The following is a 19,359-nucleotide window of genomic DNA, read 5'->3' as shown; positions in this document are numbered from 1 at the left end:
TGCCAAGTGAAAAAAGTGCTCAAATTAATTGATGCTAATGAAACAGAGTGCAGCCAAAACAATGTGAGAGACTTCAGTTCTTTTTTTTTTAATTCTCTTCTGTTTTGTATTTTCTGTTTTGTCTTGTTTGTTTTCTGTGGTCCAGACGCGGCTCCAGGCGGGGAAAGGCTACAAGAACACTCTTCACTGTGTCCTCACCATCTACAGGAAGGAAACGGTAAACATGCAGACATGTCCGTCTCTGCTCGTCTCTAATTTATATTAAAATCCGACATGGACTTTTATTTCATCAGGCAGATTTACCACAAGGGAACTAGTAGTGAGATGCTTTACTCTGATCGGCATTTCAGACTTTTTGAGTTCAGATAGTGACTGTAATTATGGTGGGGGACTCAATAACATGACTTGACTTAAATTTAAGGACTTGAGACTTGCTTGACTAAAACTGATAAAAGACTTTGACTTGTATTCATTACTTGAGACTCACAACTTGAAAGGACTTAACCTTTTTTTTAAATTTCATATTTATATTTTTTAGGCAGATCAGCAGAAGCCAGTGCATTAGATGACTATCATACTAATATTTGTCCAAAAATAATAAAATAAAATAATAATAAAATGTGGATTCAAAGATTGTGCTCTACTGGTAGTAAGAAGAGAACAGTGATACACAGCTTCCTATGAGAAGCAACTCAGACAGATTTGTTAATATTATTAACAATAATTGGGGATGGACTGATTTAAAAAAAAAAAAACAGGATTCAAACATTGACCTTTAGGGAAATCAAGGTCAGCAGGATAGAATCTCCAAACTCTTGTTTATTTATTTCCCCTACATAGATCAGATTCATATTCATGTCTATTATCATATGTCTCCCTTCATCTTCTGTGTCCCCGCTGCAGTGGCTCTGCGCCACCCCAGGGGGGCTCGTCCCCCAGTTTGGGAACCACTGATGTTGATGTTGAAAAATGGTTCATGACCACTTTCTTTAAAATGACTTAAATGTGGAAACAGATGAGTTCATCAGAATCTCGTATGACTTGACTTGTGACTTGCTTAACCTTAGCAATGACTTGACATGACTTGACTTTTAGCAGGGACTTGACTTGCATCATTCTCTCAGCACAGTAACTTGGGACCCGCTTGAGACTTGAAGGTTAAGACTTGAGACTTGATTTTGACTTGCAGATTGGAGACTTACTCCTACATATGTAAGTTTAAATAACAGTGTTTCAACCATAGATCAAATATTTAATAGTGGGCGGAGCTTACAGGTCTGGAAAGTGAAGCCAGTGCAGAAGTAGTCTAGCATAGCCAGACTTCTGTCCACAACACTCAGGTTGGAGAAGGTGCTTGCTCCATGCATACACATTCTGCCATAAGCGAAAAAAAAACAGTAGTTGATGCTGCGATACTGTGGCCAGTGGCCCACAGTGTGTGTCTTGTGTGTCGGGCTAAAATATTTTCAGAAACATATTTTAGTGTGCTGTAATATGAGAAAGATCATGGCCGGACGGTCATGACTGTGTTTCTCGTTTCAAATGGAACCTCCTGAAATTCAAACTGCAGTTACTTCCTGCTGAATAAGCCAACCAAAACCAAGCACTGCCACACTCTCAGTTCATCTCTCACTACTTCCTGATATTCGTAGTACAGTCAGAGATAACAGGTATCATTACGGTGCTTATTAACTTGCTTTGTTTTCTTCAGACTCTGTGTACGCTCACAGAAAAAGGGTTCTTCTGAGGTGTCAATTGACTCTTCTTCAGCACAAAGTACCACTTCACTTCAGTCAGGATGAACAAGTTGTTATAATGAAGAGCTGTGGAAAATATAACAAATATATTACAGCAAAAAGCAACACTGTTGCTTCAGATAAGGCATGAGATGAAGAATGCTGTCAGAAAATGACTGATCGACTGAATGTGATCTTAATGCTGCTGTTTATTTCTAACATGACAACTGAACATTAAACAGTTAAACTTCATACATCAGATTTAAACATGATGCTGTCAGTCTGACACTGTCACATGATGACAGAGACATAGAGTTTTTGGACAAATCAAATAGGATAGACTCATCAGTTTTCTAATCAATGTTCTCAGCTTCAGTATCAGAAATGCAGAACAGACTTTAAATAGTAAATAGTCTTCAAAGTGTCTGTAGTTGCTTCATCATTCTTTTAGTGTGTGGATGATACAAAATATTAGTGTGTGGATGATACAAAATAAATCATCCACACAAGTGTAAATTTAAAGTGTTAATATGAGCTGAAGGAAACAGGAAAAATGACTCTGCATCATCAAACAGGTTCCTGTGACAGCGTGTTACATTACATTATGATTCTACATTATATGACATGCAGATCAGCAACTTTTCATTTTTACTGTCTTCCCTCAGTTTATCATCTACGTATATCGCTCATAAAGAACTTCATTAGGAAAAGAACTGGCTAAGGAGCAGCACTTTTTACATCTGATTTAATCTGAAACTCTGAACATAACCTGCTCCTGACCAGGTTATGAGTTCAGCATCAGTTACCATGGTGATCTATCCAGATTAAAAGAGAGACACCTTGGTGACACTGAAAAGCCTGGCTTTAGACTCAACATACCTGCTAACACATTAATTTGGCTTTGTAGTACAGCCCTCAGCTCTGGTTGCAAAAAATACAAAACAACAAAAAAACAAAACAAGATAGTGCCCCCTATAATCTGAGGCTTCAGGATGGTAGTCTATAAACCAATGGGACAATCTTGTTTTAATACTATAAATTTTGTAATTCTCCTTTTTCTCTAACTTGTTGTCAGTTTACACACAACAGCTATGTATTTTTTCACCATCTTTCATTCAAACATTATATTTCGATAAATCTAACATTGTAATTATTGGTTACTCATGTTTCTAACCCTGAATCCCTCCCAGTTTTTGTTTTGTTACTTCAGTGACCCAGTTTCACAGTGGGATTTCAGAGAAAAAGGTGTGGTTTGCATCCTTGTGGCTTCCATAAAAATGTACCTTAAATTCATTTTAGCCATTTCTGACCACTCAAAACGTGAGTCAGTTTCAGCCCAACACTCCCTCTCAGAAACTTGCTTTTCTCAGCGGTCAGATGGTTTTTTTCATGTAGTGGACAGCTGTGTTTAAGCTTTAACATGTGTCTCCCAAATATCAGCCTCCCTCCTGCTAAGAAGGAACTCTTTCCATAGAAAAAAGACTCCAAATATTTGGCAGCGACTTCACCCCCCATTTTTCATGCTGTGCATTTTTGGCATAGGCCAACAGAATCTGAGTACCTTTGAGTTTAAAGCCTGTTCTGGTTGTTTTTACCACTAAGAAATCAATTTTTTTGTTTATTTTGTAATCACTTATAGTACTTGTCTGTCTGTTTCTCAGGTTACAGGCTTCTTTAAGGGCATGTCTTTCCCCCTGGCCAGTATCACCGTCTACAACTCAGTGGTGTTTGGTTTCTTCAGTAATGCACAGAGACTTATAAGCAAGTATCGCTATGGCGATGGGCGGCATCCCTGCAGCATGCTGGACCTGACCGTGGCCAGCATGCTGACTGGACTGGTGTCAGTGGGTCTTGGAGCCCCGGTGGACCTGGTCAAGATCAGACTACAAATGCAGACGCAGACAGTTCTAGCAGGTAAATCAGGATTTTTTTTGTTCTGTTTTGTTTTTTGACTGTAGAGGGTCTTTTCCCCTCAGTAGGCAGCAGAAAGAACAATTTACTCTGAAGCTGAAAAGACAACATTGGTTGTTGTTTTTGAGCTTTTTTTCTGGTTTTCTGGCATGTAGTCGACATAGTTGCAGAAATCCAGGCTGTCACAGTCTGCCACAAATGTTTTTAATTTTAGTTTCGTTTTTGAAAACTAAAAAGAGAGAAATAAATCTGTCTGTCTGTTACAGTCTGTTATAAAATATGAAAGATACATTAAATCAGGATAGCACAGAGACAAAGTGTGCATGAAACTGTCAGTCTTCATGAATTCATGAATTATTTTCTCAGCCTCATGCCAAGTGAAGGTGAAAATGCTCCATACTGCTCGTCTGGTGTAATCCAAGTCTCCTAAAACCCCAACAAGTTGACTAAAAATGTTGTGCACACCATGTTTTTATCCCGAATCTTCACTGTAGATACTTAGCTTGGTGCCACATTCATGTGCACATGCACACTGTCTGAACTGGGTGTGTGTGTGACGGTGTGCAAATGGCACATAGGAGACTTGGATGAAGCCAGACAAGAACTATTGAAAACTGGTCACCATTCACTTCCATTGTTTGGGAGATTCTGCAACACTGTTTTCCTGTGAAACTCCAGCAGCGTGACAAAATAAACCCAACCCTCAATCGGCATGACGGTGAGTAGATGATGGCTGAATTTTTATTTATGGGTGAACTATCCCTTTAATATCTGCACATTTGTCTTCTGTTGAAGCTTCATGGATGATACAGAGGTGGAGAACAGGAATCCAGGATAATTTTACTTACCCAAGTCACTCTATATCATAATGAGCAAGCAGGTGACTCAGACTTTATTGTCCCTCAAAGAGAAATTCACTTCTATAGCAGTATACACTAGGCCTGGGCGATATAGACAAAAACATATCATGATATCTAGTGTCATATCACAATACAATATAATATCATATATATCATATATTATATTGTCCAGCCCTACTGTACACTGCAGGATTGGTTTGACAAGTTCTACAGAGACCTTTCAAATCTGCAGGTTGGAGGTGTTTGATACTCTAGAGCACAATGATCTCTGGATGTGGTCTGGGTTTCATCTTTCCGTTAAACAATAAACCAATAAAACTGAGGTCAGAGCAGAGACGGCACGTGAATCATTTCTATCCTTTATGTGTTTAGTGTCTGATGAGCTCATATCCATCACACCTGTCATCATGTGATAACTTAACATTGGTTTCATTGACTTTCTCAAAGACAATTTGGTGTTTCAATAGATCCAGACTCTTTCATGATGGTGCAAAGTGCCATAAAGTTTGCACCAACAGTTTGACCATAAACATGACACGTAGTAGGTCTATCAGTGTCATAGTTATTTTACTGTACCTGCCAACCACAGTGAATGTGACCTGATAATGCCAGGGGACATTTTTCATTTGCATGAACTCTGCCAGACTTGGTGGTTCCACTACCAACGTAGAGTAGGCCAGGGTAGTTGTTAAGAATCAGATGTGAACATAGGAGGCGTCATGCATGAACCACTCATTTGAACAGAACTGTTCTCTCTCTCTACCTCATTTCCTATCTTCAGCTGACTTTACATAATAAAGGCAAAAAACGCTTTAAAATAAGAAAACGTGCAGAATTTATAAGAAATTAAATGTGTTTATCCACCATTTTACAGCTGCTCGACTAAGACAAGCGTGACGTCTGTTAAAAGAAACAAATCCCTGCTGAGCTGGACTGAAGCTCAGAGTCAAACCAAGTCAAGCCCGGGCAGGGCCTATGTGAATAGAGAAGGAGTTTTAAAAGCTTTTTGCAAACATAGCCATTGGTTTCGTCATGCAATTTTCCTTTGATGGTGTGAAGAAAGAATCACAAAAGTACAAAACCTCAGTGCTAAAATCAACACAGCTGGGGCTGTTCAAAGTAGTATTTTATGCATTTATAGAGCTTGATGACAGAAAATGTTTTGGAAATTAAAGACATCAGCAGAAATAAGTCAGTTACTCAAAATCAAAGCAGTTCTTTTGAGAGCTGCCAGTTTCCACTAATTTCCAAGAATCACAGCTACAATAATCCTTCAGAGAAGAGAAGACAAAATAGTTTCTGTAACAGCAGTCATAGGAAATAAGTTGTTTCATTTCTTTGCTACAGAGAACTTGCACCTTGCCGGTAACGTATCGAATGGCATCCCTCTGCGCTCCGTCAACATCCCCAGCCAGAGGCTGTACCGAGGCCCCATCCACTGCATCAGCAGCATCCTGCAGACCGAGGGCCTGCAGGGCCTGTACAGGGGTGGTGGGGCCATGCTCCTGAGGGACGTTCCTGGATACGTGCTCTACTTCATCCCTTACACCATCTTCTGTGACCTGCTGAAGCCAGACGGCAAGTCAAACCCTCACCCTTGTTCCATCTGGCTGGCTGGAGGACTAGCAGGTAAATATCACAATGTCCAGCTTTTTAACATCACCACAGCAGCGTATGTTTGAGTTTCTCAGTAGCCTGCAGTTGTCCGTTCACGTGATATTGCATAGATGCTTAGTTTAGGCTAGTAGCCAAAGACTGGGGAGTCCAGTGTGTAAAGACAAGTCTGTTGGCTTACAGGTCATTGGGTTTGGAAAGTTGACCAGACGAGGACAAAGTCAGTGGGTAGAAAGTTGCATACAGTCAACAGTGATCGATCCGAGACTTCAAAGTGCTGATACTCTGCTTTCTTTGGGTTGGAACTGAAGCCAAATGCATTTTTAGCATGCATTAGCGTGTCCCGATCAATGATGTCGCAACAGAAATTTTGGCTTTGACAGCAGATGGAGAATTGCAGCACGTCTGAACTTTGGGTGGATTTTGGTGGAGTGTCTGTGTGGTTGTAATGCAGTTAGAGGAAATAATGAGTCTGGTTTCTGATTTAGGCTCCTTGGGTATTTTCACACCTGTGGTTCAGTTCATCTGGTCCAGGGGACAAAACGATACATTGTTGTATTTTAGTTCTGGTCTGACGTGCGTATGTGTTACTAAATGATTTTCATGAAATCATGTTGATTTCACCACAACTAGACAGATTATTTTAGTAGTTTAGCTTTTTAAAATCTCATATGTCTAGTTCTGTCGGAAAATTCTGTGGTTGGTTCAGTCGTTTTCACATTAGAAAACTTTTTTTTTTTCATACCAGGATTCAGTTGACAGCTTTCACACCAGCCCAAATGAACCGCACAAACGAACTGAGCAAACAGATCTGATCTGTTCCCTCAAGACTGCCAGAAGCAGAGCATATTTTAATGTTAATAATTTACTTAAATTAAGCTGAGCTACCCTCTTAAATTGAACCTTGTAAATGGTATAAAGTAATGTAGGAAGTGGGGGTTGAATCAACCTGTTTTCTACTTCTCTCAGGTCATAGTAAAAGGTTGCATGAGTACAAAAAGCTTTCAAAATAAAGACAGCGGTTCCACTTTGGCACATCGATAAAATTAATTTACTGTAATGTCACATTTGACAGACTACCAAAACAATATAGTAGGCTGTCCATGTAAAAGTAATGTGAGATTTATGGCTCTCATCAACCAGGGGCAAAATGTTTTAATACATATATAGGTCAATGCCTTTTTCCTCTAAGTGTTGCTGGTCACTAGTCTTGAGTCTCCGTAGGCTAGCTATGAACGCCAAATCCCCCCAAAATAAAAATATTCAAGAAAAATAGAGAAATTAATAGTTTTTAACTTTACGGCCAAAAGTGGCTTTCTTGATAGTAAATCCCCCAATTTAGGGGGATCATTTGGCAGAAATGTGAAGTGAAATATAATAAGCAGGTTTTTATTAGTGTGTAATCACCTGAAAATATCATCATCTCACAGTGAGCCTTTATATCTACAGAGGGCGCGGGCCTTCTTCTGTGGAGGCTGTCTTGTTTCTGTAGTATCCAGTAAGGATATGGATTATAAGGGAAGTGGTATTCAGTTAGTTGCAATCTACAACCTCACCGTTAGATGCCACTAAATCCTACACACTGGTCCTTAAAGTAATAAAGCAGTAAAACAAATCAGTACGTCAATGTTAATTTCTTTTGTGTAACACATCTGGCACATGAATTTATCACCTTTGCGGTGTCACATACTTTGTAGATGCTTTTTATGCAGTTTGATGTTTAAATTGTAATCCAGACGGGCCAGTCAGCAGTATGATAGTTTCTCTTTAAGCCTTTTATTGCTTTTTATTGAGCTCTATTTTATTGTGATGTTTTTATGGCACACTGTGACACCATATTCATGAAGTTGTGATATAAATGTAAATTCACAGGACCTAATCTCACCTTTGCTCTATATTATGACTTAATCTCAAGCAGAAATTCACCACGACCTTGAGCATTCACCATCTACTAACATATGAAAACATTACAACTGCAGCTCTAAAATAGTGACTCTGTTTTTCTTTGGAACGTTCAGGTTTCTAGAAGTAAAACCTCACCTGAACTGTGCTGACTTATAGAGCAGGAGGATGTGTGTAAACTCACATCCAACCACATGGCTGAGCCCGAGTGAATATGAGCTGTGTGAGACCAAACAAATCCCAGATCGAGGCCCACAGGCTCCTCACTGTTTATCCACTGGGTAGAGGTTCATGCAGTCTCGTTCCCAGATGCAGGCCAGCCACCTATGGACACGTGACAGAGTCAAAACGTGGTAGAGAGAGAGCAGAAATCAGCTGTGAGCCATAAATCAGTCCGGATGTTTAGCTAGCAGGCCTGAATGTGAATCGCCTGTTTAGCCTTAAAAGAACCACACAAGTCAGAAAATACTGAATTAAAGACAAAAGCACTGCATCTCTACACTGTAACTGAAGAGTATAAACTGTAGCAGCTCTACTGATGAATTCATTTGTGTTTTTATATATAAAGCAAAGCTTATTAAGGGGATAGTTTGGTTTTTTTTTAAGTTTGCTTGTGCAGTTTTTTTTATTCCTGTCTGACACTGAATGTCTTTTGAGGTGTGGACAAAACAAAACATTTGAAGACATCATCTTGGATTTTGATCAACATTTTATGGACCAAACAACTAATCAATTAGTGGAAAGATTATTGCCAGATTGCTCACTAGTTGAAGCCACTAGGCGGAGCGCATGGACGTACGTATTTTGATTTGGGTCACGATGGTTTCTTCATGGCAACAGAATGCTGTAATTGACCAATCAGAATTGAGTATTTCACAAAGCCATTATTTTACATCTGAAAATGGTAACATGGCTTGTTTTCCTTCTCGTCTCCATATACTATGTTTATTTTATTATTTGAGTACTTAATTAAACTTCTGTGTAGGGCTGTAAAATACGGTTGAAAAAACTTGACAGATATTGTGATAAGATTCTCAGTTAATGGGAATGATCACAACTTTCATTTCTGTCGTTTTCTTAAATCTGGAGAACAAGATCTGTTGGCCGGGACGTCTCTGCAGCTCTACAGTACTTCATTGTCATGCTGTTTTGTCACACATTTTTCTTTTTTTTTAAAATGCAGCTTCTGTCATTTACATATTGCTCTTGGTCATATTGTGATATTGATTATATGTTGATTAATTGTGCAGTGAAGATACTTTGCACTTCATAATGTATCAGTTGAGGTGCAGCCTCAGATGATACTGCTGGTGTGGCTTCCACTTATTTCCACTTAACTGCTGGTACTTTTCCATTTGCTCACCTTGTCTGAATTAATAAATGACTTAATAGGTTTTCTTGAATGCATCATTAGTTTTAGTTTGTTGGTTTTGGCCTGTGGGAGGTTAACTTATGTGGAGTGTGGAGACTTTTAGAAGGATCTGTACCCTGAAGTCTGATAACATGTTTCATTCAAAGTTCTCACTTGAAATTCTATGTTTGTCTGTGATCTGTTTACCTGCTTGGAAAAAAATATTAACAAGAAATGAAGCTAATGATATTAGATTGTATATAATAATATGTTTAGCAGCTTATTTATTGGATTGGATTGTTCAGTAATATCAATGTTCAGATTTAAGTTTAAGATTGAGTGCCATTTGTAGTTTTCCTTGCTTGATGAAGTAAAATCCAATTTTGTGAATAACCCTGAATGCAACATTACCCGCTGCCAGGAATGAATCCTTTTGTGAAATAGCCCTTTGTAGTGTTTGTGCCTTCACATGTTGACAGCAGGATCTAAAGTTTGTTCTCCTCTTCCACAGGGTCTATTTCCTGGGTGACGGCCACGCCGGCTGACGTGGTGAAGAGTCGAATGCAGGCCGACGCTCAGCTGCAGAGGAAGTACAAGGGAATCTTACACTGCATCATTCACAGCTACAAGACGGAGGGAGCACAGGTGAGTGCTAACTTCATCGTCCTGAAGGAGAAGTTGTTAAATGTTTATTACAAACACAGTGATGGTGTGCACTTTCAACGTTTTAGGACTTCCACCTATAACTGACAGAAGTGGGAATCACTCCAAGCTACTGCTAATATAGCACCTAACAGGTTTTATTGTCAAGTCCAGAAAAGTAAAAGTCCAGCAACACTTGTAGTATGTTGAACAAATTTATTCTCAGAACCCTTTTGTCAGGGTCATGAACGCCAGAGCCAAACCTCTTTGAGACTTGGACAAAAAAAAAGAAACCATAGAATAAAACCATAAAATCCCTCCATACTGCTCATCTGGTGTAATCCAAGTCTGAAAACTGGTCACCATTCACTTCCATTGTTTGGGAGATTCTGCAACACTGTTTTCCTGTGACTGAATTTTCACTTTTGGGTGAGCTATCCCTTTAAGCAGACCACCTTGCCTTAGAACCCCACTTTCAGCAAATAGAAACGTTCCAAGAAAAAAAGAGCAGAAATGATATTTGGAAGTGGCACTTGGCTTGTGGTGCTCAAAGTACCAAAACAATACATTTGACCTGATTAGTCAAGAGGAGCTGCAGAGTTTGTTGTGAGCAGTTTAAGTTTGCTGAATCTATTTTCTTTCTATGATAGAATCTATCAGAACTATTTTCCTTCTACTAGAAAGAAAGTAGTTCCTACATGAAACTGCTCACAACAAGGCCTGAGGATTATCTTGAGTAACTAGGTCATGATCTCTGGACAGAGACACTGGTGCTGATTTTTGGTGCTTTGTCCACCGAGTCCATGTAGTGCCATTTGATTCCATTATACTGTTGCGAAAGGCAGACATCTGTATGACTCTGCAGCTCACACAAAAACAATCTAGATGGATAAATAACAGGGGTGTGTATCTCACTGACTGAGACCGATTTGATACGCATCTCGATATATCTTACATTTTTTAAATGGCCAACCATTCAGTTTGATTCGACTCAGCCCTGTCATGATATGATACGATGCAATACAAGACAGTGCAACATTTGTAGAGTGCTATTAGTTGCAAAATAAATCCTGATAGTTTTACTAAATATAGTAACAGGAGAGACAGAGAAAAGGAGACATTACAGTGGTATTAACATCTTGTGTGTAAATGAGATCCTGTAGCTTAAATGAGAATCTGTGAAAAAACTTTAACTGTTTAAAATAGCAGTGTTTCTGCAGTAAGATGATGTGCTGCTCTGTTTCATATGAAGAGTGTTGTGGTTTTGATCAGTGTGGAGGAACAGTGAAGTGTTACCTGTTCTCACAGTGACATGACGTCTCTGTGGGTCAGACTCATGTCTCGTTATGAAAGTTTGGTGGTCCGACGTGGTACAATGTCACTTCTGTTGCTGTTTTCAGCTCCGTCTGTTTTGAGTAAAAGAAGAGGAGACACAGGAGAGGGAGGAGGGAGCGCTTGTTTTTGTGTGATCACAGCAGCAGGTGTCCAGTGAGAGCGGTGCAGGCAGAGACAGGAGGAGAGAGAAAACATTATAGCGGCAGTTCCTTGATGCCAAAAATGAAACAAATGTGCGTCCTAATGATTTATATTGATAGACTAGTGCTGCATCCATTTGTTTCCGATTCATGTTCAACTTTTTACCGATACAGGCCATCTGAACCAATGCACTTGTATCTAACACATTAAAGTCTGATGCATTGGATGCATGACTGAATCATTACACCCCTAATAAAAATCACTACAGGTAAGAGGAAAAATATGTATTTTTAATTTTGGGTTGAAGTGTCTTTGATGTTGTACTACATAACATTTTACAGCATAGAGAACAGGACTGATAAAATATACAAACCATGATTTAATTTCAATACTGATGGAAAACCTTGCAGTACTTTTTATATTTCCAGACCCTTTGTTTGCTTGTTCACACGGAAATATTGTGCAGCACCCAATTTTTACTGTAACTGTTAAACTGGACGTAAATCCTGTCCCAGATTGTATTTAATAAGTCTATAAAGTCTTATAACCTTGATTTAAATTCTGTCTTTAAGCGACTTAAATACAACATAAACACAGATCCCCCCCCCCCATCCCCCAGGCTCACTGTACTGGCTGCTGTAAATGAAACAGATGGTTTCATCATTTATGGAGGTGAAACCCTAGAGAATGGTGGAACTCACATGAGAGTCAAGCTGCCATCTCAGAACGTGAGTCTCCCGCAGTGAGCCGGACCACATGACTCTGTCAGTGAATGAAAGCTCAGCAGCCAGGCGAGCTTCTTTTAGTGATGATCATGTTACAACCTCAGCAGCTGGGGCAACACATCTACACATGCTGTATAACAAACAAACAAACAAACAAACTTCTGACTACCACTGACCACAGAGTAACTGATACTTAGATTAATTTAGTTTTGGATGAAGTCAGACTTCAAAAAACAGAAAAATATAGACAAAAAACATGATGAAATGGTTTGAACAGATCAGCAGAAATAACTAACTGATGCAGCTTTGTGTTAATATGAAACTACCAACAGCAGATTTGTTGCCTTGAAGGGCTTTAGTGGAGTCACATCAGGTTGCATTCAAGTTGCACCATGGCTGCCTTCTTGGCTTAAAATCAAGGACACATCTGCTGCCAAAAGCAGCGCCCAGGTGACTCATAAAGTCAGAGGTTACAAAATGTCTATCCAGACTTTCAACATGGAAACACTTCAGCCATCAGTAACGGAGGGACATTGGTGTTGTAAGAGAGCAGAGTGACTGTTCTTGTGACCTGATGGTCACAGATCAATGAGTCGAGTTATTACACGACAGCGTCTCCCCCAAAATAACCTTGAACACTGTGTTCCTTTTTTTTGTCTAGCTTGAATTAATGCTGTGACAGACCTGGAGTGAAGTAATTCATATGAAGATAAAATCTATCAATAAAAAACTGGCGAAAGGTGAAATTCAGTAAGATAAAATGAGCAAACAAGCAATCGAGATAACGAACATGACATAATGACAAACTAAAGTAAACAACACAGCACTGCTGGAAGTTGCATAAAGCAACTAAACTGATTTACAAGCAACTCAAGTTAGAATTGATTAAAAGTTCAAGAAAATCATCCCCTTTAGGTGATCAAATAGACAGAAATATTTATTTACCACACTATTCTAATTTATTACAGTTTAAAAAACCTGTAGACAAAACTTGAAAATAAGAACAAACACATTAAATTTACAGCTGTAGTCCTTTGACTGTTCATTAACTTCACACATTATTTTTCATGAGTTACTTGCAGGTCCTAGTGCATGACATGTATGTATTAAGATCATCTCTATAAACAGATATCTGCCAAAAAATGCATCATCTGTAGGCAAAAGACAAGATTTGATTTTAGGAGCATTCTGGTTTTCGTCTGTAATCCATCTGTAACAAGCATTTGGTTTCATGCAAGTCAACAGTCTATGTGGAGAAAAAAGAGGCAGAGCACACTGTCTGAAATGCAGTCTTGGAACACATTAGTTATAGTCTGTGGACAATTTAGCTTTTTAAAACAAGCAAGCAAACAAAAGAAATCTGCATTTATATACAGTGGGGCTGCACAATGTAAAAAGAACAACTGCAATTATTTTGACAGATACTATGATATGATTTACCATTATTTTTTTGCATCTCAATTATCATTTTCACTTGTAAGGCTGTTGAAATCATGATGATGTGGTATTTGTTGGGTTCTGTACCAAACAAACATGTTTTCTTACATCTGAAGAACAAGATTTGAAGGTCAGGGCTTCTCTGCAGCTCTTACAGTCCTTCATTAAAATCACACGTTTTTCATTTTTCAGAAAATTGCAGCTTCCACGATTTGAATTTTGCACTTGGCCACGTTGTAATTTCTATAATACTTTGGTGAATTTTGTCATCTTAGTATGCAGAAATCTGTTTCTATTCTTGCATCTCAAGTTGCTAATTGGACTATAACCAATAGCCGATGCACGGAACAGGAAGTCATTTTTTGGGATATGATAGTAGATTCAAATTGGAAGAATTCTGTCAAATCCCAAATATAATCAGGACTCTGGGTAATTTTTTTTACCTATTTTGAAAACAAAAATTAAAAAAAGAAAGTCAGTAAAACCAGACTCTCTTGTGTGCAGGTTTTCTTCCGTGGAGCATCAGTCAACGCCATTCGAGGCTTCCCGATGAGCGCCACCATGTTCCTGACCTACGAACTCTCCCTGCAGTTCTTCAGGAGTTTCTAGGACAAAGAGAACATTTTGGTAATAAAAGGAATCACACTCAGTATTTTGGAAAATGAGCACACAGCAGACAAGAGACAGGTAGCAGTGTGTGGTAGCTGCTTTTGAGCTAATGTTAACGTGGACTGAAGACACCGGAGCCTTTCACATGACTCAGTGTTTTAGTCATTACTGACCTTCTGGTAGCCAGACAAAGATGTTGACCAGTGATGTTTTAAACTGTCACTTTTTGGGAGGTGGTCCTGTTAGAGTAAGAATCAGGACGCCAAAGTCATCCATCTGTTCCTTGTTCTCAGCGTTTATATCACATGTAAAGCAGCAGTTTTGATGCTAAAACTTTAGACCGTTATTAGCACAGACAACAGAAGACATGTGAATGACACAAATTTTGTCAAATCAGATTTAGCTGTTCAATATGAATATTCAAATATTAATTCCGTCTTTCCATATCGACTATCGAGCAACTTTTTATTGAGCTGTCAGATGTTGGAACAGAGTGTGGTGAGACGTTCAGGGTCACAGTAATTCACAGAATATAGTAAACAAGCCAAGTTAGCGGTCTGAGCTAATGTGTGCTAACTAGATGTATCGGAAATGTGCAGCATTGTTTTGCTAACACTAAAAATCAAACACAGGTCAGAGACTTCATTTTATTAAGATGCAAATTCACCATTTCAAAGCAGAAAATGACGGAGCCTGACTGGCCAAGGCTTCTCTGGTCACTTCTCCTCTGTACACTGCACACTGATCTAAACAAAAATGGCAGCTCAACTTCATCTGGATAGAAACTGCGATAAGAGAGTTGAGGTGATTGGTAAAATAGACAAACATCTTCCTGGAAGTTGTAATGGAGCAGTTGTTGCTAAATAAATCCTAATTTCTGATGTAGTAAATGCTAAAATATTAGCACATTACCATCAATTTGCATGGATGATTTTGGTGTCTGAATTCTCATTATTCAATGGAGTTGAGTATTTTTTGATGCTATAATTTACCAAAGAACTCTGTGTGTTCCTGTTGAGGTTCCTCTTTGAGGAAATGAGGTTATGTTGTGGTGTGTCAGTTTGGGATCAGTCTGTCCTGTAACAGAACTTATCATTTTCCACATGCTTTCATCAGAGAAAGATGAAGAAACATGAATTCATGCTGAATTTGTATAAAAGGATGCGACATTTTCAACAGCAATGAGTCTAAACTGAACATTTTGGTTGCTTTTTCTGCAGATCGGTCTCAGATAACTGTCAGTGTTGATTTTGTTATTTCAGTTTAGTTTTCATTTACTTTAGGCTGTGTTTTTTTTAATTGTTTGTTTGCACATGAATACAAAGCTATATGATTTCACACATTTTATTTAATCACTTTTAGAATATATTTTTTAAACTTAGAATCAAATTCAACACTAGGTGAGCCTGCAGTGGATGAACTGCTCTCATGTTGCACTAAAAAACGTTGTGAGGTGTTGAAAATGACACATCCTTTCATTCATTCACTACATGAATTGTTGCCTTCCAGTGCACATGGACTGTATGTGCATCCCATGTTACCGTCCACTTGTACTTAAGATGTTTGTGTGTTTCTTATATTAAGAAAACTGAGTTTTACAGTTACATTATTTTTTAATATATAAAAATGTAGAATCACTAACATCAACAGTTACATAGCATTTACAGTTAAGGACGCACAAAAGAAGTTTCATTCTAAAATGAGAAATTCACAGCTGTATCCACCTTTAAAACTAACTAAACTAAAAACTTTAAACTAAGAGTCATGTTAAAGGAAAACATCTGCACTTTTTCATGTGGATGTCCAATCATACTTGCCAACCCTCCAGATCTTCCTCCGATTGTCCTCTTCCGGTTTCTTACTAGGCTCAAAATTCTCCTGTATTTCTCCCAAAAGAAATAAAATACTCAAATTCCAGGCGTCCTGGAAAGACAAATTCTAATTTCTTAGAGAAAGCAAGTTAAAGGAAAGGAGCAGGCATTTTATAAATTCTGAAAATTATTTTGTATTATTTCTTATGAATTAAAAAAAAGGAAAAGTACTTAACATGAAAACATTGTTGGAGTGTATTTAATATTTTATTATAGTAGAATGCAGGAAACAAAGTCTGAAATTCAAATTAAACTGAAGGAGGACTCCTAAACCTCCCAGTCTGATTTCAAAATCCTCCCTATTTTTGAGGTGTCCAGGTTGGCAAGTATGTGTCCAGTCAGTGTTGATGGTGCTATACTGACCAAGAAAACACAGTTTTCCTGCTCATGGAGATGTGCAGCAGAGCCTACATGTACCAGGAAGAAGATTCTGCAGCAGAAGAACTCAGTTTTCTCAATAACACACTGAGGAATTTATTGCTTCAATAGACTACATTTACCTTCCACACGAAAAGTGGTGAATTTGCCCTTTAAAACTTTCATGCACCAGAAAGTTGTGGATTTTAAAATGTTATAAACAACATTCTCTTAAAAAAAAAAAATTCTTTCTCATTTTAGAGTGAAAATCTTCATAGAAATGTCTTGCCTCGCCTGCCTTATATATTTTAAATAGCTTTTCTGATGTAAATACTTGTAAATATGTTAACTTCCATTCCAGATGGCGCAGAGCCAGAAGTGTCTTATTGTAAATAAATAAAGATTTTAAACATGAGTGGTCCTGCTGCTTCTCTGAATTTGTTCTCACAACGTGTGACTCATGTCACACCTTGTCATGTGACAGCCTGACACGCGTCAATCGCAGCATAAAGATAAAGAGGTCATGTCTGATAAACACTTAATGTTTACACATATTAGTGGAAGGAGTTTCATTTTCATGTTGTAACTGAGTCAGGTGAGATGTCTCGGGCGTCAGCAGACATTGACCGTCTGACTGCAGACAGCTGATAAGAGTGTGACGCTCTGAGGTCACTGTCATGACTACAGTAAGCTGTAGGTTCTGTGTTACTTGTGTACTTTCACCTGAACCTGCCTGTGATATTACAAAGTGTCCACTAGATGGAAGCATTCGACAACACACAGTCAGGAAGCGGCTGTTCTTTACCTGCTTGCAGTTTCTCTGCAGTCAAGCTGGAGGTCCACCAGAGTTCAGGATCCACGGATGCATGGAGACCCCAAGAATGAAGTGCTGTTAAAAAATAGGGCAGGACAATTAATTGCAATAAAACTGCATTATTGTAAGTTTCTGTAGTGCTGCAGATATTACCTGACCTAAAAATTGTGTTCTCCAGATCAAAGAAATCATGTTTGTTTGGTTCAGACCTCAATAAATATCACATCATCATGAATTAAATTTTTTGTTTTCAGTGAACATAAAAATTATAATGCAAAACCGATCATTTCTCCCAATCACATATTAGTCAAACTAATCACAATAAAAAAGATTGGTGGAAAAAAAAAGATTGACACATCAGTGTTTTTATTTTGGGTCATACCATTTATTTGTAGTCATTTATTTTTGGTATCTGACTTTATTTCATGACAATATGTAAATGGAAAGCAATATACAGAAGGTTTATCCAATTATCCAATAGAATAGATGAGCTATGTAAATTGTGTTATGGCAGTTTCATGTTAATAGTTGCCTCCAAAATGAATGACAAAAACAATGACAAAAACTTGGATATATAAACACACTTCAATACATACATACACACATACATGCGTACACACACTCACACTTGGATTCATACCTACATCAGTGGCGGCTGGTCAATAGAGGGTGCCGTCCCACCTCTCCCCACATCTTAAAACTGAAGAAAACTTAATTACTTTAAAATTTATACTGTATATTTCTTTAAATGAGCAGCAACAATAATGTGTAGGTAGTGAGTTAAATTTATCATCTGCACCCAAATCTGCTGTTAAAAATGTTATACCCTGTCTTAAGTTATGGAGAGGTCACATGCTTCTAGCTTGGGGTGCAATTTTTTCATCCATTTACTCTCGCTATTTTGTTTTAATTGTTTTAATTTTGTACATGCGCAGTTCGATCCTCTCAGTACAAGAGATAGGAGCTAGCAACTGTCTCCATCTACATCTGATAATTAATACAGCAGAGTGAGATGTGTTGTCTGAGGAGTTTAGCATGTCAGCCGCTACGTTGGAGACATAAAATCCACGAAGTCATTAGAAACAACGTGTCTTGAGAGGAGAACATTAGAAGAGAAGCTCTGAGTTAAAGAAACTGGACCTGATCAGATGATAAACTATCTGAGGAGAACATGGTGACAGTGGAACTCAGCCTCACTCTGGGACCAGGTGACCTTCAGACAGGTGAGCTGTGCTGAATAAACTATTCACAGTAACTAGTAACTATACCTGTCAGGTGAATGTAGTGGAGTAAAAAAGTTAAGTACAAAGTAAAGTAAAGTAATATGATATGAATGTTATTTGAAATTAGACTTAGGTAAAGTACTTGAATAAATGTACTTAGTTACATTCCCCCACTGGAGATGACAGAAGCTGAATGTGTGGTGTTGGGTTTTTGGAAAAGTTTTTGGAAGTTGCTGTTTTGTGCAGAAAAGTGTGTGACACACCTTAAAGTAGGTATTTATATAAACCTGTCAAAGACATTTAACCACAGAGTCATTGAGACATTGACATCTCTTAGGGAGAAATTATGTACAAAAAGTCAATTTTAAGCCATAAGATGGCAATTTTTTTAATTAATTTATTTATTTACTCTTAAATCTTGTTATTTTCTAACAAGTTTCAGTGTGTTTATAATTTTCTCCCATTGTCTGAAGGTTTGTGGTGTCAGATTTCTTTCATACTTATTGAGGTACTTTTTGCTGACTTTAGTCTTTCAGCATAAATTGTAAAATAAAATCTAATTATTATAAAGGATTTGCACAAATTGAAGTACCTTAACTTACCTTAGCTAAGTGAGTTCCATCAGGTTATAAAACATGTTCATTTAGTTCTGCAACTGCAAATAAAGGCCTTTTTTGTACATTAAAATAATCTGGTATGATACCCAGTGGTGGACAGTAATGAAGTACATTTACTTGAGTACTGTACTTAAGCACATTTTTTGAGTATCTGTACTTTACTTTGTTTTTTTGGAAACTTCTGACTTTCACTCCACTACATTTCAAAGACAAA

At 38.1% G+C, this 19,359-nt stretch overlaps 1 protein-coding gene and 1 long non-coding RNA gene across 2 annotated transcripts in view; one reads left to right on the top strand and one right to left on the bottom strand.

The window, feature by feature from the left end:
- slc25a48 (solute carrier family 25 member 48) overlaps nt 1-16,906 on the top strand; it is a 25,713-nt gene extending 8,807 nt beyond the window's left edge. The window contains exons 3-7 of the mRNA XM_084719808.1: nt 146-217; nt 3,398-3,650; nt 5,855-6,136; nt 9,886-10,019; nt 14,159-16,906. Coding sequence (XP_084575934.1) covers nt 146-217; nt 3,398-3,650; nt 5,855-6,136; nt 9,886-10,019; nt 14,159-14,263 — 846 coding nt within the window. The 3' untranslated portion in view covers nt 14,264-16,906. The remainder of the gene's footprint in view (nt 1-145; nt 218-3,397; nt 3,651-5,854; nt 6,137-9,885; nt 10,020-14,158) is intronic.
- LOC146327281 (uncharacterized) overlaps nt 16,726-19,359 on the bottom strand; it is a 14,653-nt gene continuing 12,019 nt past the window's right edge. Inside the window, exon 2 of the long non-coding RNA XR_014770629.1 lies at nt 16,726-17,380. This is a non-coding gene — a long non-coding RNA (uncharacterized LOC146327281). The remainder of the gene's footprint in view (nt 17,381-19,359) is intronic.

Source organism: Lutjanus erythropterus, chromosome 5, assembly GCF_056507025.1.
Source record: "Lutjanus erythropterus isolate fLutEry1 chromosome 5, fLutEry1.hap2, whole genome shotgun sequence".
NCBI classification, from domain to species: Eukaryota; Metazoa; Chordata; class Actinopteri; order Lutjaniformes; family Lutjanidae; genus Lutjanus; species Lutjanus erythropterus.
This window is presented reverse-complemented; position numbering and strand designations above follow the sequence as displayed.